This window comes from Oncorhynchus gorbuscha, linkage group LG02 (assembly GCF_021184085.1).
Source record: "Oncorhynchus gorbuscha isolate QuinsamMale2020 ecotype Even-year linkage group LG02, OgorEven_v1.0, whole genome shotgun sequence".
NCBI lineage: Eukaryota > Metazoa > Chordata > Actinopteri > Salmoniformes > Salmonidae > Oncorhynchus > Oncorhynchus gorbuscha.
Genome location: NC_060174.1, coordinates 47,579,405 through 47,600,884, shown reverse-complemented (window position 1 = coordinate 47,600,884; position 21,480 = coordinate 47,579,405). Strand labels below are relative to the sequence as shown.

The 21,480-nt window shown below is 43.9% G+C and overlaps 1 protein-coding gene across 13 annotated transcripts in view; it reads left to right on the top strand.

Annotated features, from left to right (window-relative positions):
* Positions 1-21,480, top strand: part of LOC124003378 (protein-methionine sulfoxide oxidase mical2b-like) — an 88,685-nt gene that overhangs the window by 38,849 nt on the left and 28,356 nt on the right. For all 13 annotated transcript variants that reach the window (XR_006833217.1, XM_046311618.1, XM_046311627.1 and 10 more), the window contains exons 9-13: positions 4,839-4,954; positions 5,619-5,745; positions 11,515-11,605; positions 12,233-12,380; positions 21,273-21,472. Coding sequence is in view for 12 of the 13 variants with exons in the window: in XM_046311618.1 (XP_046167574.1) it covers positions 4,839-4,954; positions 5,619-5,745; positions 11,515-11,605; positions 12,233-12,380; positions 21,273-21,472 (682 nt within the window). In the remaining variant the exon portion in view is untranslated. The remainder of the gene's footprint in view (positions 1-4,838; positions 4,955-5,618; positions 5,746-11,514; positions 11,606-12,232; positions 12,381-21,272; positions 21,473-21,480) is intronic.

The following is a 21,480-nucleotide window of genomic DNA, read 5'->3' as shown; positions in this document are numbered from 1 at the left end:
CCTACAGGAACGGGCCACCGCCTTGATGTTGGTTGAGAACGACAGGGTGTTGTCCAGGATCACGCCAAGGTTCTTGGCGCTCTGGGAGGAGGACACAATGGAGTTGTCAACCGTGATGGCGAGATCATGGAACGGGCAGTCCTTCCCCGGGAGGAAGAGCAGCTCCGTCTTGCCGAGGTTCAGCTTGAGGTGGTGATCCGTCATCCACACTGATATGTCTGCCAGACATGCAGAGATGCGATTCGCCACCTGGTCGTCAGAAGGGGGAAAGGAGAAGATTAATTGTGTGTCGTCTGCATAGCAATGATAAGAGAGACCATGCGAGGTTATGACAGAGCCAAGTGACTTGGTGTATAGCGAGAATAGGAGAGGGCCAAGAACAGAGCCCTGGGGGACACCAGTGGTGAGAGCGCGTGGTGAGGAGACAGATTCTCGCCACGCCACCTGGTAGGAGCGACCTGTCAGGTAGGACGCAATCCAAGCGTGGGCCGCGCCGGAGATGCCCAACTCGGAGAGGGTGGAGAGGAGGATCTGATGGTTCACAGTATCGAAGGCAGCCGATAGATCTAGAAGGATGAGAGCAGAGGAGAGAGAGTTAGCTTTAGCAGTGCGGAGCGCCTCCGTGATACAGAGGAGAGCAGTCTCAGTTGAATGACTAGTCTTGAAACCTGACTGATTTGGATCAAGAAGGTCATTCAGAGAGAGATAGCGGGAGAGCTGGCCAAGGACGGCACGTTCAAGAGTTTTGGAGAGAAAAGAAAGAAGGGATACTGGTCTGTAATTGTTGACATCGGAGGGATCGAGTGTAGGTTTTTTCAGAAGGGGTGCAACTCTCGCTCTCTTGAAGACGGAAGGGACGTAGCCAACGGTCAGGGATGAGTTGATGAGCGAGGTGAGGTAAGGGAGAAGGTCTCCGGAAATGGTCTGGAGAAGAGAGGAGGGGATAGGGTCAAGCGGGCAGGTTGTTGGGCGGCCGGCCGTCACAAGACGCGAGATTTCATCTGGAGAGAGAGGGGAGAAAGAGGTCCGAGCACAGGGTAGGGCAGTGTGAGCAGAACCAGCGGTGTCGTTTGACTTAGCAAACGAGGATCGGATGTCGTCGACCTTCTTTTCAAAATGGTTGACGAAGTCATCTGCAGAGAGGGAGGAGGGGGGGGGGGGAGGAGGATTCAGGAGGGAGGAGAAGGTGGCAAAGAGCTTCCTAGGGTTAGAGGCAGATGCTTGGAATTTAGCGTGGTAGAAAGTGGCTTTAGCAGCAGAGACAGAGGAGGAAAATGTAGAGAGGAGGGAGTGAAAGGATGCCAGGTCCGCAGGGAGGCGAGTTTTCCTCCATTTCCGCTCGGCTGCCCGGAGCCCTGTTCTGTGAGCTCGCAATGAGTCATCGAGCCACGGAGCGGGAGGGGAGGACCGAGCCGGCCTGGAGGATAGGGGACATAGAGAGTCAAGGGATGCAGAGAGGGAGGAGAGGAGGGTTGAGGAGGCAGAATCAGGAGATAGGTGGGAGAAGGTTTGAGCGGAGGGAAGAGATGATAGGATGGAAGAGGAGAGAGTAGCGGGGGAGAGAGAGCGAAGGTTGGGACGGCGCGATACCATCCGAGTAGGGGCAGTGTGGGAGGTGTTGGATGAGAGCGAGAGGGAAAAGGATACAAGGCAGTGGTCGGAGACTTGGAGGGGAGTTGCAATGAGGTTAGTGGAAGAACAGCATCTAGTAAAGATGAGGTCGAGCGTATTGCCTGCCTTGTGAGTAGGGGGGAAGGTGAGAGGGTGAGGTCAAAAGAGGAGAGGAGTGGAAAGAAGGAGGCAGAGAGGAAAGAGTCAAAGGTAGACGTGGGGAGGTTAAAGTCGCCCAGAACTGTGAGAGGTGAGCCGTCCTCAGGAAAGGAGCTTATCAAGGCATCAAGCTCATTGATGAACTCTCCGAGGGAACCTGGAGGGCGATAAATGATAAGGATGTTAAGCTTGAAAGGGCTAGTAACTGTGACAGCATGGAATTCAAAGGAGGCGATAGACAGATGGGTAAGGGGAGAAAGAGAGAATGACCACTTGGGAGAGATGAGGATCCCGGTGCCACCACCCCGCTGACCAGACGCTCTCGGGGTGTGCGAGAACACGTGGGCGGACGAAGAGAGAGCAGTAGGAGTAGCAGTGTTGTCTGTGGTGATCCATGTTTCCGTCAGTGCCAAGAAGTCGAGGGACTGGAGGGAGGCATAGGCTGAGATGAACTCTGCCTTGTTGACCGCAGATTGGCAGTTCCAGAGGCTACCGGAGACCTGGAACTCCACGTGGGTCGTGCGCGCTGGGACCACCAGAGTAGGGTGGCCGCGGCCACGCGGTGTGGAGCGTTTGTATGGTCTGTGCAGAGAGGAGAGAACAGGGATAAACAGACACATAGTTGACAGGCTACAGAAGAGGCTACGCTAATGCAAAGGAGATTGGAATGACAAGTGGACTACACGTCTCGAATGTTCAGAAAGTTAAGCTACGTAGCAAGAATCTTATTGACTAAAATTATTAAAATGATACAGTACTGCTGAAGTAGGCCAGCTGGCAGTGGGTGCGTTGTTGACACTACACTAATCAAGTCGTTCCGTTGAGTGTAATAGTTTCTGCAGTGTTGCTATTCGGGGGCTAGCTGGCTAGCTAGCAGTGTTGTTTACGTTACGTTGCGTTAAAAGAACGACAATAGCTGACTAGCGAACCTAGAAAATCGCTCTAGACTACACAATTATCTTTGATACAAAGACGGCTATGTAGCTAGCTATGTAGCTAGCTACGATCAAACAAATCAAACCGTTGTACTGTAATGAAATGAAGTGAAAATGTGATACTACCTGTGAATGCGACCGGGTTGTGAGTCTTTTCGGTAGACGTCGGCTAGCTGTTGGCTAGCTAGCAGAGTCACCTACGTTAAGGACGACAAATAGCTGGCTAGCTAACCTCGGTAAATTAAGATAATCACTCTAAGACTACACACTCTAAACCTAAACAACACAATTATCTTGGATACGATGATACGAAGACAGCAAAGACAGCTATGTAGCTAGCTAACACTACACTAATCAAGTTGTTCAGTTGAGTGTAATAGTTTCTCCAGTGCAGCTAATCAGTGGACGTTAGCTAGCTGGCTAGTGAAGACAAGACATGTTTAAAAAAATGGCAGGTCCCCCCCCCAGTGTACATCTAAATGCAGTATGTGCCACTTTTTTCTGGACCAACTGCAATTTACCCATGGCCCTCTGCCACACATGACTACACAACTGGGCAGTAGTCCAGATGCAACAAAACTAGCACCTGTCTGGTCGACTGAGATGTCAAGAAAGCAGAGCAACTCCTTAACATTGTCACGAACCGGCTCATAGTACGCAACAAAAAGGTGATATGTGGTGATAATAAATATATTTTTGTTATTCCTTAACTGAGGAAATGTAAATACAATTAACAGTGGTGTGTGTGTGTAGTCAGTACTCCATCGTAAGTGTGTGCATAAATGTGATGATGAGGGGTGTTGAAAGGAGCCAAAGCAAACAACCAAAAACGAACAGTTTTTCTGCATGGAGAGAGTCTCCTCTTCCCCATTCATTGAGGTGTATTCATCTCAGACATACCCGGGCCCAGGTGTGTCCCATATCGATGACGACCCTCCCAGCTCCGCTTGCCGACATCCTAATAAGGAAAACAAGAGTCAAGACAAAGAATACGGCAGACAGAGTGGGAGGGTCGTCACATGGACAGACCTCTAACCCATTTCAGCAACAGTCTGTTTTGACCATGACAGCTTACTCTGTCTTTTTTTAACCATTTTATTTAACTAGGCAAGTCTGTTAAACAAATTCTTATTTTCAGTGACTGCCTAGGAACGGGGCAGAACAACAGATGTGTACCTCAATAACCACGTTATTCAATATTACATCCTAAATTAGGCTTAGCATTGAGTGAGTGTTTTGTCCCAAAAACTGTTTTTAGTTTTTTATATATATTTAGCACCAGCCTATTGCTAGTTACCCATTTGAAAACTGACTGAAGCCCTGTTAAGTGTTAGTTATTTATTTTATTGTGGTAGCTGACGTGTTTACTTTTGAGTCGTTAGCGTTCAATGAAACACAAGCTTTATTCAAGGACATTGGAAAGTGATTAGTAATAACAGAAAACAATTCCCCAAGCCAGCTGCCCTGTGGTACACCACAGAAACCCCTTTGTGTTCTATTAGATCGGTAACTCTCAATCCATAAGGCAGATGATGCAAATCCATAACACAAGTAAAAAAAATTCAGCAATAGTTTGATCAATGATATCAAAAGCTGCACTGACGTCTAACAAAACAGCTCCCAAAATATTCTTACTATCACTTTCTTTCAGCCAATCGTCAGTGCTGAGCGTCTTGAGTGCCCTTCTCTATAAGCATGCTGAATGTCCGTTGTAAAATAACTTTTTGATCAAACATGATTATTTTCAAAACGTTTGCTAATCCCTGGTAACAGGCTGATTGGTCAGCTATTTGAACCATTAAAGGGTGCTCTGCTATTCTTGGGCAGCGGAATGACCTTTGACTCTCTCCAGGTCTGAGGGCACACACCGTCTTCTAGGCTTAACTTGAACATGTGGCAAACCGAAGTCACAATGTATTCTGCTACCAACCTCACTAATTTAGCATCTAGGTTGTTAGTACCAGGTGGCTTGTCATCTCTTCTTACAGTAGAATAGATGAGCATTTTTCTTCCCACACATATTCCCTTTAGGCAGTTTGAGAACATTCCTAGCTTGCTTGATGTCGCTGAACAATCAGTGTGTCCCACTTTGTATGCGTGTAGTGTGTTGACCCATGTTCTCTCTGTCTATAGCCCTTCTGGCCCACGGGGACAGGCTGTGCTAGAGGGTTCCTGGCTGCCTTTGACACGGTGTGGATGGTGAGGGGCTGGGCGCAGGGCAAGACTCATCTGGAGATCCTGGCAGAAAGGTACAGTAGGCTGGAGATGTTTACATGAGATTCTAATGACGGTTTCCTGTGTGGCACAGCGGTCACTACAGACCCGGGTTCGATTCCAGGCTGTGTCACAGCTGGCCGTGACCGGGAGACCCATGAGACGGCGCACAATTGGCCCAGCGTCGTCCGGGTTAGGGGAGGGTTTAGCCGGCCGTGATTTCCTTGTCCCATCATGCTCTAGCGACTCCTTGTGGCTGACTTTGGCCGCCTGCTGGACGGTCTTCCTCCATGTTGGTGCGGCTGGCTTCCGGGTTAAGTGAGTAGTGTGTCTAGCAGTAGGATCAACCTTCGCCTCTTCTGAGTCGTAAGGGAGTTGCAGCGATGGGACAAGACTAACTTCCAATAGGATATCACGAAATTGGGGAGAAAAAGGGGTAAAAGTAATAAAAAAATATATATTATATTGACATTTTCTTAATCCAGGTTAGAGACCGGTTCCACTCACTTTGGAAGAAATTGCTATCAGGTGTCTACATTCAAATTATGATTAGATCCATATTGCTACATGTTAGAAACGTTTGGTTATCCTATTAGTGGAAGTGATGGTGATTTTGTGTTTGTCCCACAGTATGACAGGTAATCTGTTGCTCTGGTTTTAACAAAAAATGAATGATTTCATCTCATGACATGTTTGTAGGGAGGGTCTCTACAGGCTATTACCCCAAACAACGACAGAGAACATCTCAAAGAACTTTGATCAGTACACCATAGACCCGGTAACACGGTACCCTAACCTCAACTCCAGCTGTGTCAAGCCACATCAGGTTCGTCTGAGATGGAGAATACCTCACATTTACATTTTAAACAGAGAAATTGTGGTGTTCTATTTACACTGTATTCAGACCCTCTGACTTTTTCCACACTCTGTTATGTTACAGCCTTATTCTAAAATTTATTAAATTCATCACAATTCATCACCCACCCCCCCCCCCCGCCCCCATTAATCTACACAGAATACCCCATAAAGAAAAAGGTTTTTAGAAATGTTTGCAATTTTTTAAAATCAGAAACCTTATTTACATAAGTATTAAAACCCTTTGCTATGAGACTTTAAACGTGTCTTCGGTGCATCCTGTTTCCATTGATCATCCTTGATGTTTTTACAACTTGATTGGTGTCCACCTGTGGGAAATTCAATTGTTTGGACATGATTTGGTAAGGAAAGGCACACGGTTTATGCTCTGACATGCACTGTCAACTAAGTCATGAGGTCGAAGGAATTGTCTGTAGAGCTCTGAGACAGGATGTCGCAGCACAGATTTGGGGAAGGATACAAAAACAAATATGCAGCATTGAAGGGCCCCAAGAACACAGTGGCTTCGTTAATCTTAAATGGAAGAAGTTTGGAACCATCAAGACTCTACCAAGAGCTGTCCGCCCTGCCAAACTGAGCAATCTGGGGAGTAGGGCCTTGGTCAGGTAGGCGACCAGGAACCTGCGGGTCACTGACAGAGCTCCAGAGTTCCTTAGTGGAGATGAGAGAACCTTCCAAAAGGACAACCATCTCTGCAGCACGCCACCAATCAGGCCTTTGTGGTAGTGGCCAGATGAAAGCCGCTCCTCAGTAGTTTCCCATAAGATACCTAAAGAAACAAGATTCTCTGGTCTGATGAAACCAAGATTGAACTATTTGGTCTAAATGCCAAACATCACGTCTGGCACCATCCCTAAGGTGAAGCATGGTAGTGTTAGCATCATGCGGTTGGGATGTTTTTCAGTGGTACGGACTGGGAGACTAGTCAGGATCGAGGGAAAGATGACCAGAGCAAATTACAGACCGGTCCTTGATGAAATCCTGCTCCAGTGGGTTCAGGACCTCCGACTGGGGTGAAGGTTTACCTTTGTCCAGGACAATGACCCCAAGCACACAGCCAAGCAAGGCAGGAGTGGCTTCGGGACAAGTCTCTGAATGTCTTTGAGTGGCCCAGCCGGAGCCTGAACTTAACTTTATCGAACATCTCTGGAGACCTGTGAAAATAGCTGTGCAGCAACGCTCCCCATCCAACCTGACAGACCATGAGGGAGTCTGCAGAGATGAATGGGAGGAACTCTCCAAATAAAGGTCTCCAAAGCTTGAACCGTCATACCGAAGAAGACTCGAGGCTGTCATCGCTGCCAAAGGTGCTTCAGCAAAGTACTGAATAAAGGGTCTGAATATTTATGTAAATGTGGTATTTCTGTTTTTTATTTTGAATACGTTTGCTATCATTTCTAAACCGGTTTTGGCATTATGGGGTATATAGATTGCTAACAAAAAAATGTCAAGATAATCAATTTTAGTATAAGGCTGTAAAGTAACAAAATGTGGAAAGTCAAGGGGTCTGAATACTTTCCGAATGCACTCTAGAACAGTTGACAATTAACCCATTCATATCCATTGCAGAAATGTTATTTATTTTAGTCTAGTTTATTTGATTCTTGTTCTCTCTGCTTCCTAATGGACAAATCTGCAGACATTTTTAAATCGGCCAAAGCATTTGTCTACAGTGAGTTTTTTATATTGTACTATATTTCGTCTTTGGACACATGGGGTTACTGTTTTTTTACACATTTCATGACTCATGTGGCAGGTTCATTAAATACAGTTGAAGTTGGAAGTTTACATACACCTTAGCCAAATGCATTTAAATTCAGTTTTTCACAATTCCTGACATTTAATCCTAGTCAACATTCACTGTCTTAGGTCAGTTAGGATCACCACTTTATTTTAAGAATGTGAAATGTCAGAATAATAGTAGTGATTTATTTCAGCTTTTTTTCTTTCATCACATTCTCAGTGGGTCAGAAGTTTACATACACTCAATTAGTATTTGGTAGCATTGCCTTTAAATTGTTTAACTTGGGTCAAACGTCTCGGGTAGCCTTCCACAAGCTTCCCACAATAAGTTGGGTGAATTTTGGCCCATTCCTCCTGACAAGGATGGTGTAACTAGGTCAGGTTTGTGGGCCTTCTTGCTCGCACATGCCTTTTCAGTTCCGCCCACACATTTTCTATAGGATTGAGGTCAGGGCTTTGTGATGGCCACTCCAATACCTTAACTTTGTTATCCTTAAGCCATTTTGCCACAACTTTGGACGTATGCTTGGGTTTATTTGTCCATTTGGAGACCCATTTGCGACCAAGCTTTAACTTCCTGACTGTCTTGAGATGTTGCTTCAATATATCCAGATAATTGTCCATCCTCATGATGCCATCTATTTTGTGAAGTGTGTGACTCTGCCACCCCCGTACTTCACGGTTGGGATGGTGTTCTTCAGCTTGCAAGCGTCCCCCTTTTTCCTCCAAACATAATGATGGTCATTATGACCAAACAGTTCTATTTTTGTTTCATCAGAGGACATTTCTCCAAAGAGTATGATCTTTGTCCCCATGTTCAGTTGCAAACCATAGTCTGGCATTTTTATGGCGGTTTTGGAGCAGTGGCTTCTTCCTTGCTGAGCGGCCTTTCAGGTTATGTCGATATTGGACTCGTTTTACTGTGGATGTAGTGACTTTTGTACCTATTTGCTCCAGCATCTTCACAAGGTCCTTTGCTGCTGTTCTGGAATTGATTTGCACATTTCACACAAGTACATTCATCTCTAGGAGACAGAACGCGTCTCCTTCCTGAGCGGTAGGACGGCTGCGTGGTCCCATGGTGTTTATACTTGCGTACTATTGTTTATACAGATGAATGTGGTACCTTCAGGCGTTTGGAAATTGCTCCCAAGGATGAACCAGACTTGTGGAGGTCTACGAATCTTTTCTGAGGTCTTGGAATGTACCAAGCTGTTTAAAGGCACAGTCAACTTAGTGTATGTAAACTTCAGACCTACTGGAATTGTGATTAGTGAAATAATCTGTCTGAAAACATTTGTTGTAAAAATTACTTGTGGCATGCACAAAGTAGATGTCCTAACTGACTTTCCAGAACTATAGTTTGATAACAAGACATTTGTGGAGTGGTTGAAAAACAAGTTTTAATGACTCCAGCCTAAGTGTATGTAAACTTCTGACTCAAACTGTAGTACCTGTCAGGTACAGTCTCAACGTCAACTGTGAAAAGGCGACTCCGGGATGCTGGCCTTCTAGGCAGAGTTCCTCTGTCTATTGTCTGTTATTTTTGCCCACCTTAATCTTTTATTTTTATTGGCCAGTCTGAGATATGGCTTTTTCTTTGCAACTCTGCCTAGAAGGCCAGGATCCCGGCGTCACCTCTTCACTGTTGCCGTTGAGACTGGTGTTTTGCAGGTGCTATTTAATGAAGCTGCCAGTTGAGGACTTGTGAGGTGTCTTTCTCAAGCTCGACACTGACGTACTTGTCCTCTTGCTCAGTTGTGCACCGGGGCCTCCCACTCCTCTTTCTATTCTGCTTAGAGCCAGTTTGCTCTGTTCTGTGAAGGGAGTTGTACACAGCGTTATGAGATCTTCAGTTTCTTGGCAGTTTCTCACATGGAATAGCCTTCATTTTTCAGAACAAGAATAGACTGGCGATTTTCACAAGTAAGTTCTTTGTTTCTGGCCATTTTGAGCCTGTAATCAAACCCACAAATGCTGAGGCTCCAGATACTCAACTAGTCTAAAGGTAATTTCTTTTTAAATTTATTGCTGTTTTAATCAGCACCACAGTTTTCAGCTGTGCTAATATAATTGCAAAATGGTTTTCTAATGATCAATTAGCCTTTTAAACTTGGATTAGCTAACACAACGTGCAGTTGGAACACAGGAGTGATGGTTGCTGATAATGGGCCTCTGTACGTCCATTTAGATATTCCATAAAAAATCAGCTATTTCCAGCGACAATAGTCATTTACAACATTAACAATGTCCACACTGTATTTCTGATCAATTTGACTTTATTTTAATGGACAAAAAATGTGCTTTTCTTTCCAAATCCAAGGACATTTCTAAGTGACCCCAAGCTTGTGTGTTTGTGTGTACACGCACTACAGAAGATATCCCTATTTGGTAAAAGACCAAGTCAATATTATGGCAAGAACGGCTCAAATAAGCAAAGAAAAACGACATTCCTTCATTACTTGAAGACTGGAAGGTCAGTCAATGTGGCAAATTTAAAGAACTTCAAGTTCGGCCTCAAAAACCATCAAGCGCTATGATGAAAGTGGCTCTCAAAAGGACCGCCACAGGAATAGAAGACCTGGAGTTACCTCTGCAGAGGATAAGTTCATTACAGTTACCAGCCTCAGAAATTGCAGCCCAAATAAATGCTTTCGAGTTCAAATAACAGACACATCAATGGTTCAGAGGAGACGGAGAATCAGGCTTAATGTCAAATTTCTGCAAAGAAACCACTAAGGGACACCAACAAGAAGAAGAGATTTGCTTGGGCCAAGAAACACAAGCAATGGACATTTGACTGGTGGATATTTGTCCTTTGGTCTTGACTCCAAATTATAGATTTTTGATTCCAACCGCTGTGCCTTTGAGATGTGGTGTGGGTGAACGGATGATCTCTGCATGTGTGTTTCTTACCGTAAAGCATGGAGGTGGTGTGGGGGTGCTTTGCTGGTGACCCTGTCAGTGATATTTGTTTTTGTATTTTTTCATTCAAGGCACACTTAACCAGCATGGCTACCACAGCATTCTGCAGCCATCCCATCTGGTTTGAGCTTAGTGGGGCTATCATTTGTTTTTCAGCAGGACAATGACCCAACACACCTCCAGGATGTGTAAGGGCTATTTTGCCTTGAGTAGAGGGATGGAGTGCTGCATCAGATGACCTGGCCTCCACAGTCCCTCGACCTCAACCAAATTGACATGGTTTGTGATGAGTTGGACCGCAGAATGAAGGAACAGCAGCCAACAAGTGCTCAGCGTATGTGGGAACTCCTTCAAGACTGTTGAAAAATATCTCCTCATGAAGCTGTTTGAGCGAATGCCAAGAGTGTGCAAAGCTGTCAAGACAAAGGGTGACTACTTTGAACAATCTCAAATATGCAATATATTTTGATTAGTTTAACACTTTGGCTTACTACATAATTCCATGTGTGTTACTTCATAGTTCTGAAACATAGTAAAAATAAATAACCCTTGAATGAGTAGGTGTTCTAAAACTTTTGACTGGTACTGTATATATGGAAACAAGATTGAGTGGATGAAATCCACACACTCTCGCTCTCATATATTCTGACATCAGAGCTTGGAGAAGCCTAATTACCATGACTAAATGGTCAGGTCACAGCAACAGCCCTAGGTATATACATACACATCTGGACCATTTGTGTCCAATGATAACCCCACGTGTCCAAAGGTATAGTATGATGCAGAATCGGCTATAGTTCACAAACAGTGAGTTTATTTTGAACAGGTCAAATAACAATATTATATGCTGGTGTCAACACATTGCATTCATTTACACCAAACAGAATTTGTTCTGTGGTGCTTTTTTCATATTTTACTAAATATAGTACAGGGATGTGAATGGGTTAACTTGCTTAACATGTATTGACATTGGCATGCTAAAGAACCGGTTTCACAAAGCAGGTAACTAGTTTTAATATTGTAATATACTTATCATGCCTCTCTCTCACAGGTGCGTCACCTGTTCATAGACGGGCAGCAGGACAATTGTCCTCTGGAGCGGGGTGGACCCACACGTAGTTCTGTCAATCTCTCCAGACGAGGTCAGTCTTCACAAACACAAACTGACCACAGTCTGAGACTTGTCATTTCTCAGGCCTGTCATCTCAATGACTAACCTGATGCATCATCCTCTAATTATATTAGACAAGCTCAGACATAGACACCCATGTAGGCCAGGACATAGAAATGCAATTACGGCTGCAGGTCCACCCATTATAGATCATTGACTTGAATGGGAATGTCTGTTCTAGAAATTGTATTTCTACAGGCCAGGAGCTGACCGAGACGGTTTGGATTAGTCAGACGTGCAAGCATTATGGATTAGTGGCTCCTTGTGACGTTCTATTAGTAATCTGATCTGTGTTTGTCCCATAAACTTGCCTCACCTGAGTGAATAAAAGGACTCATCACAGTTACACCCACTTGAAACAATGACTGCGGTCACATTACATGAAGCAGGGTCAGACATGCCCAACAAAAGCGTGTGCTGGCCTACACTCCCATACCCTCATACTACTTTTAAAAAGGTATCCATGAAGATGTATTACACTACAGGGATGTGTTGTATTCTCTAGCCACTAGCCAGGTATATTTATCTTTCTCTGTATGTTTTTATTTGGTGATGGCGTGATTGGATGACTGATTGGTTGGCCCCTCTTCTCCCACAGAGTCTGACATCCGGCCCAGCCGCCTCCTCACCTGGTGTCAGAAGCAGACACAGGGGTACAGGGGTGTGGATGTCACCAATCTCACCTCTTCCTGGAAGAGTGGCCTAGCACTCTGTGCTCTTATACACCGCCTCCGGCCAGACCTCATGTGAGAGCATGCACAGCGCCTTCAGAAAGTATTAATACCCCTTGACTAGTTCCACATTTTGTCGTGTTCCAGCCTGAATTCAAAATTGATTTAAATAGATTATTCCCTCACCCATCTAAACACAATACTCTATAATGGCAAAGAAAAACATGTTTTTAGAAATGTTAGCAAATTCATTGAAAATTAAATACAACTATATCTCATGTACATTAGTGTTCACATGCCTGAGTCGATACTTTGTAGAAGTACCTTTGGCAGTGATTACAGCTGTGGTTCTCTCTGGGTAAGTCTCTAACAGCTTTCATCACCTGGATTGTGCAACATTTGCCCATTTTTTTTTTTATTATTTTCAAAATTCTTTAAGCTCTGTCAAATTAGTTGATCATTGCTGGACAACCATTTTCAGGTTTTGCCATAGATTTAACTCCAAACTGTAACTCGGCCACTCAGGAATATTCACTGTCTTCTCTGTAAGCAACTCCGGTGTATATTTGGCCTTGTGTTTTAGGTTATTGTCCTGCTGAAAGGTGACTTCATCCCCCAGTGTCTGGTGGAAAGCAGAATGAACCAAATTTTCTTATAGGATGTTTGCCTCCATTCTGATTTTTATTCATTTTCTTCCCTGAAAAACTCCCCAGTCCTTAACGATGACAAGCATACCAATAACATCATGCAGCCACCACTATGCTTGAGAATATGGAGTGTGGTACTCAGTAATGTATTGGATTTTCCCCAAACATATAACACTTTGTTCGGGACAAAAAGTTATTTGCTTTGCACTATTACTTTAGTCATCAGAATATTGTTGTTCTGTACAGCAGGGGTGTCAAACTCATTCTATGGATTTTATTTAATGTTGATTTATTAGGATCCCCATTAGCCGAAGGCCAATGGCGTCAGCTAGTCTTACTGGGGTCCAACACAGCAAAAAATACAATACAGACAAAATACTTTACAATTTACATACATTTTAAAAACATTAACAGGTAGTGTGTTTGTGCATCTATCGGTTACACATGCATGTCAGTATATACACACAACAAGTAGGTCACATGGGAGAGAGGCATTGTGCCGTGAGGTGTTGCTTTATTTTTTTTTAACCAGGTTTGCTGTTCACCTCCGCTATGTAAGATGTAAGGGAGTTCCATGCACTCATGGCTCTGTATAATACTGTACGTTTCCTTGAATTTGTTCTGGACCTGGGGACTGTGAAAAGATCCCTGGTTGTATGTCTGGCGGGGTGGGTGTGTGTCAGTTGAATATACAAACAATTTGGAATTTCCAACACATTGTTTCTTTGACAGTCACTAATTGTTTTTGTCTTTCCTCAACACTTAGCCAAGAGAGACTGGCATGTGTATTTATTATTATTATATTAGCCCTCTGATTACAATGAAGAGCAACACTTGTGGCTCTGTTCTGCGCCTGCTGCAGCTTAACTAGGTCTTTCTTTGCAGCACTTGACCATATGACTGGACAATAATCAAGATAAGATCAAATTTGAGCCTGCAGAACTTGCTTTGTGGAGTGTGGTGTCAAAAAAGCAGAGCATCTCTTTATTACTACCCATCTTTACAACCATTTGAATCTGTTTGGACCATGACAGTTTACAATCGAAGGTAACATCAAGAAATGTAGTTTCATCGACTTGTTCAACAGTCATTAACAGTTTCTGCTATGGTGTAGAATGTAGGAAATTGTCTACCAAATACAATGCTCTTAGTTTGAGATGTTGAGGACCAGTTTATTACTGGCCACCCATTCCAAAACAGACTGAAACTCTTTGTTAACTTCTCTGAACCACCCATCCTGGATCCGGTATAATTGTCATCAGCAACGCTGAATAGCATAGCGCCACAGTCAAATAAAACTAATTACACTTAGCATCAGGTAACTTGGTCACGAAAATCAGAAAAGCAATCAAATTAATCATTTACCTTTGAAGATCTTCGGATGTTTTCACTCAAGACTCCCAGTTAGACAAATGTTCCATAAAGATATTTTTTATATCCACCGGAAAGAGCGGTCACGACAACGCAGACAAAAAAATCCAAATTCTATCCATAATGTCCACAGAAAAATGTCATGTTTTTTATAATCAATCCTCAGGGTGTTTTTCAAATAGCTATTCGATAATATATCAACCGTGACAGTTGGCTTTTCACTAGGACCGGGAGTAACAATAGCTGCCTTTCTCTTTTGCTCACAACTCACTCTGAGAGCCCCCACCTATCCACTTACGCAATGTGGTCGTTCACGCTCATTCTTCAAAATAAAAGCCTGAAACTATGTCTAAAGGCTGTTGACACCTTCGGGAAGCCATAGAAAAATAAATCTGGTTGATATCCCTTTAAATGGACAATGGGGATGCATAAGAGGTTTCAAAAACGGGGGCACTTCCTGATTGGATTTTCCTCAGGTTTTAGCCTGCAATATCAGTTTTGTTTAACTCAGACACAATTTTGACAATTTTGGAAACTTTGGAGTATTTTCTATCCGAATATGTCAATTATATGCATATTCTAGCATCTGGTCTTGAGAAATAGTCTGTTTACTTAGGGAATGTTATTTTTCCAAACATATAAATAGTGCCCCATAGCTTCAAGAGGTTAAGGGTTTCAGTGACTTCATTGGCTGTGGTTGCTGATGCGTATATGGTTGAATCATCAGCATACATGGACACCCATGCATTGTTTAATTCCAGCGGCATGTCATCGGTGAAAAATGTAGAGGGCCTAGAGAGCTGCCCTGCAGTACACCACACTTTACATGTTTGACATTAGAAAGCTTCCATTAAAGGAAATCCCTTGAGTTCTATTAGATATCTATGGTTCTATGATATGGCAGAGGTTTAAAATCCAAAACACATACGTTTTCTTAACAACCGGTTATGGTCAATAATATCAAAGGCTGCATGGAAATCTAACGGTACAGTGACCACAATCATCTTATTATCAATTTATTTTAAAAAATCATACATTGGGGCAAAAAAGGATTTAGTCAGCCACCAATTGTGCAAGTTCTCCCATTTAAAAAGATGAGGCCTGTAATATTCATCATAGGTACACTTCAACTATGACAGACAAAATGAGAAGAATTTATTTGCAAATTATGGTGGAAAATAAGTATTTGGTTACAAAACAAGCAAGATTTCTTGCTCTCACAGACATGTAACTTATTTTAAGAGGCTCCTCTGTCCTCCACGTGTTACCTGTATTAATGACACCTGTTTGAACTTGTTATCAGTATAAAAGACACCTGTCCACAACTTCAGTCACACTCCAAACTCCACTATGGCCAAGACCAAAGAGCTGTCAAAGGACACCAGAAACAAAATTGTAGACCTGCACCAGGCTGGGAAGACTGAATCTGCAATAGGTAAGCAGCTTGGTTTGAAGAAATCAACTGTGGGAGCAATTATTAGGAAATGGAAGACATACAAGACCACTAATCTCCCTCGATCTGGGGCTCCACGCAAGATCTCACCCCGTGGGATCTCACCCCACACGGGGGGACCTAGTGAATGACCTGCAGAGAGCTGGGACCAAAGTAACAAAGCCTACCATCAGTAACACACTACGTCGCCAGGGACTCAAATCCTGCAGTGCCAGACGTGTCCCCCTGCTTAAGCCAGTACATGTCCAGGCCTGTCTGAAGTTAGCTAGAGTGCATTTTGATGATCCAGAAGAAGATTTGGAGAATGTCATGTGGTCAGATGAAACCAAACTATAACTTTTTGGTAAACTCAACTCGTCGTGTTTGGAGGACAAAGAATGCTGAGTTTCATCCAAAGAACACCATACCTACTGTGAAGCATGGGGGTGGAAACATCATGCTTTGGGGCTGTTTTTCTGCAAAGGGACCAGGACGACTGATCCGTGTAAAGGAAAGAATGAATGGGGCCATGTATTGTGAGATTTTGAGTGAAAACCTCCTTCCATCAGCAAGGGCATTGAAGATGAAACGTGGCCTGGGTCTTTCAGCATGACAATGATCCCAAACACACCACCCGGGCAACGTAGGAGTGGCTTCGTAAGAGGCATTTCAAGGTCCTGGAGTAGCCTAGCCAGTCTCCAGATCTCAACCCCATTGAAAATCTTTGGAGGGAGTTGAAAGTCCGTGTTGCCCAGCAACAGCCCCAAAACATCACTGCTCTAGAGGAGATCTGCATGGAGGAATGGGCCAAAATACCAGCAACAGTGTGTGAGAACCTTGTGACGACTTACAGAAAACGTTTGACCTCTGCCATTGCCAACAAAGGGTATATAACAAAGTATTGAGAAACTGTTAATGACCAAATACTTATTTTCCACGAAAATTTCCAAATAAATTCATAAAAAATCCTACAATGTGATTTTCAGGTTCTCTCATTTTGAATGAAATATTCTTATTAAATACTTTTTTCTTTACATAGTTGAATGTGCTGACAACAAAATCACACTATCAATGGAAATCAAATTTATCAACTCATGGAGGTCTGGATTTGGAGTCACACTCAAAATGAAAGTGGAAAACCACACTACAGGCTGATCCAACTTTGATGTAATGTCCTTAAAACAAGTCAAAGAGGCTCAGTAGTGTGTGTGGCCTCCACGCACTCCTGATGAGGTGGTGGATGATCTCCTGAGGGATCTTCTCCCAGACCTGGACTAAAGCATCCGCCAACTCCTGGACAGTCTGGCGTTGGTGGATGGAACGAGACATGATGTCCCAGATGTGCTCAATTGGATTCAGGTCTGGGGAACGGGCGGGCCAGTCCATAGCATCAATTCCTTCGTCTTACAGGAACTGCTGACACACTCCAGCCACATGAGGTATAGCATTGTCTTGCATTAGGAGGAACCCAGGGCCAACTGCACCAGCATATGGTCTCACAAGGGATCTGAGGATTTCATCTCTGTACCTAATGGCAGTCGGGCTACCTCTGTCGAGCACATGGAGGGCTGTGCGCCCCCCCCAAAGAAATGCCACCCCACACCATGTCTGACCCACCGCCAAACCGGTCATGCTGGAGGATGTTGCAGGCAGCAGAACGTTCTCCACGGCGTCTCCAGACTGTCACTTCTGTCACATGTGCTCAGTGTGAACCTGCTTTCATCTGTGAAGAGCACAGGGTGCCAGTGGCGAATTTGCCACTCTTGGTGTTTTCTGGCAAATGCCAAACGTCCTGCACGGTGTTGGGCTGTAAGCCGGTCTGTTTCTGACCGTTTGAGCAGACACATGCACATTTGTGGCCTGCTGGAGGTCATTTTCCAGGGCTCTGGCAGTGGTCCGCCTGCTCCTCCTTGCACAAAGGCGGAGGTAGCGGTCCTGCTGCTGGGTTGTTGCCCTCCTACGGCCTCCTCCACGTCTCCGGGTGTACTGGCCTGTCTCCTGGTAGCGCCTCCATGCTCTGGACACTACGCTGACAGACACAGCAAACCTTCTTGCCACAGCTCGCATTGATGTTCCATCCTGGATGAGCTGCACTACCTGAGCCACTTGTGTGGGTTGTAGACTCCGTCTCATGCTACCACTAGAGTGAAAGCACCGCCAGCATTCAAAAGTGACCAAAACATCAGCCAGGAAGCATAGGAACTGAGAAGTGGTCTGGTCACCATCTGCAGAACCACTCCTTTATTGGGGGTGTCTTGCTAACTGCCTATAATTCCCACCTGTTGTCTATTCCATTTGCACAACAGCATGTGAAATGTATTGTCAGTGTTGCTTCCTAAGTGGACAGTTTGATTTCACAGAAGTGTGATTGACTTGGAGTTTCATTGTGTTTAAGTGTTCCCTTTATTTTTTTTGAGGTGTGTGTGTGTGTGTGTGTGTGTGTGTGTGTGTGTGTGTGTCAACCCCTCCCCATAAGCATTCCTGTCTCTTCTATAGATGTTAGAGCAGCAGCAATAAAAGTGTATAACATCAAATCAATTAGTCTCAGAAATGTCTATAAATGTTATTGATTTCATAAACCTCATTTCTAAGGCTAAATATATTGATATGGGATATTTTCATCCTTTTCCTGGGTAGCTTATAAGAATGAAATATGGAAAACAAGAATAAACCAGGCAAGAGAAATGTATACGTTCAGCAGTCCATTCATCAACTGGTGTGTGTGCGCTGCGGGGTTGAAGCTACGAACCCATAGGCTTGGCTCTCTCATCCTTTCCGGACTTTTGAGAGGGAGGATGGGCTATGAGCCTGTCATAGAAGGTATAAGTAATGTCCCTACGCTCTCTGGCAGCTTTCATGTCTGGGATAAGTTCTTTCCTCTTCTGGCGCACAGCTTCAGGATAGTCCTCGTTGAGGAAGATGTACGTTCCTCTCAAGTTCTTGGCTCTTTCCAGAACAGCTACCTTGTCCTTGAACCTAAGGAACTTTGACCACTGTGGAGATTCTGCAATTCCATCCACAACCATGTTGTTCCGCTTTGATTGCACCTTGATAACAATGATGGAAAAATCAAATTATCATGGATTCGCATACAGAAATGATGTCCTCTCGCAATGACTTACAGGTTGTTTTCTTCATGCCATTCTCCTGTTTAACCTCATCGAGCTGACCCTGGGAGATGTGCAAACTGTTCTACAGGTCCTGGACCTCTCTGGTCAGGTCATCCAATATTTTATTAGTTGACTCCAGAAGTATTTTGACAACACTTGAAGCTATTTTCTTGTAACAACTGCTTGTATAACCATTTTTGTTAGTTTAAAAAGATCTTGAACCTGTGATAGACATCACTGTCCTCAACGGTACTCCTACCTGCTTTGGTCTTTGTCATGGTAGGTTATGCTGTTACTCCCCGCAGTTCCAGACAGGGTAGATCACTGGGAGGATTGGAAACCAGAACAACAAACAGCAAGGATCTACACTGACACAAGGCCTGGATAATCCGCAGTCCCAGCCACAATGGCTAATCGCATCTCGGGCTGTGTTCAAGCCCTCAAGAAAACCCAGCTAGCTTGATAGGCAGCTAGTCTAGCTGCCTACGCCAAGCAGCTCCTCAGACCTGGCCTTGGTCACTATACAGATAGTATCGATCCCAGCAACTGATGCCATCCTCTCTCACACCAACTTCTCTCCCTTTTCTCTCTCAACCCCCTCCTCCCCCTCTTCTTATCGCATAACTTCAAAGGGCCTAGTGTCTTTTTTTCTTCTTTCAAATAAGACTTACACAACCAGGTGATGGAAGTTCCTTAGTAATCAGTGACCTTTATTAATTTATCAATTGAATACAAGGGAGGAGCGAAAACCCGCAGCCACTGCCCTCTGGAATGAGTTTGACACACTGTACAGTCTTCCCTCTTCACTTGTCAATTAGGTTAATATTGTGGAGTAACTGCAATGTTGTTTATCCGTCCTCAGTTATCTCCTATCACAGCCGTTAAACTCTAACTGTTTTAAAGTCAACATTGGCCTCATGGTGAAATCCTGGAGCGGTTTCTTTCCTCTCCGGCAACTGAGTTAGGAAGGACTCATGTATCTTTGTAGTGAGTGACTGGGTGTATTGATGCACCATCAAGTTTAATGAATAACTTCACCATGCTCAAAGGGATATACAATGTCTAGTAAAAAAAGCAATCTACCAATAGGTGACCTTTGCGAGGCATTGAAAAATCTCCCTGGTCTTTTGTGGCTGAATCTGTGTTTGAAATTCACTGCTCGACTGAGGGACCTTACAGAGAATTGTATGTTTGGGGTACAGAGATGAGGTAGTCATATAAAAATCATGTTAAACACTATTACACACAGTGTATAGATGCAATATATTATGTAACAATTTTACTCCTGAACTTATTTAGGTTTGCCATAACAAAGGGGTTGAATACATATTGACTCGAGACATTTCAGCTTTTTGATTTTTAATTCATCTGATAAATGTATAAAAATAAACATTCCACTTTGACATTATGGGGTATTGTGTGTAGGTCAGTAACACAAACATCTACATTTGATCAATTTTAAATTCAGACTAACACAAAAAAATGTGGCAAAGGTAAAGGGGTGTGAATACTTTCTGAAGGCTGTGTGTGTGTGTGTGTGTGTGTGTGTGTGTGTGTGTGTGTGTGTGTACATACACACAGTCATGGTCTTATTGGCACCATCAAAGCACACACTGATTGTCATCTTGTCTATGGTCATGCACTGCCTTTGTGTCTGTCACATGTTATGCTGTTGAAAATGTGAACAGTGATATTGATTATATTGTAGACAACACTTCTGTTTAAACTCTAGGTGTAGGATTCCTAAATTAGGAACTGTACTATGTGTACTGACCTTTGCGGGCAACAGCTAGGTTTGTCTAAATAGAGAAATGAGAAAGCGAGCATTCTGATTTGGCTTTCATATTGCGCGTCCAATTATGTGTGTAAAGCATTTGTACTAACAGTATTAGATACTGATGGCACGGTTGAGCAACTCCACGCCTTGAAATGTTTCCGTCTTACCTAAATAACAAGTGGGTGTTTTATCCTTCATGCGGTGTGAATTTGGCCCGCTCAAGTCATTTTTTGTGTGTGAGTCAAAATGAGTGTGAGCTGAGGGGGTGCAGCCGTGATGACCTCATCACCCCCCCCCCCCTTCTGTGTCACAGGTAGATGTGATTCGACAGTCCATTCTGAATTAAATCCTTTTTCTGGAAAGGAAATGTGTTTACAATCTGTTTATGACATTGCTATGGGCTGTTGCTAAGGGACTTAAGACCTCACCTTTCAGCTAGTGCAATGTTGGTAGGAGTCTGGTGGTGCAGAAAGTATAATGATTATAAAATGCAGCATTAAACCAATGTTTTAATGCTTAGCAACAAACCGTTTTAGGGCTAACATTCTCACTCCATAGGGGAAACAACTTTATTAAGGTCTTATAGGAGGTGAACCTTATGCCTCTTCTCTGTATCTCCCTCCATCCTAGTGACTTTGACTCCCTGAATGAGAAGGACTCGGCTAAGAACAACCAGCTGGCCTTTGACATAGCAGAGCATGAGTTTGGTATCCAGCCTGTGACCACGGGGAACGAGATGGCTCTGGACCAGGACCCAGACAAGCTTATGATGGTGCTGTACATCTCCAAGCTTTACGAGATGTTCCGCAACTCTCCTGCATCCATCACTGGTAGGCTG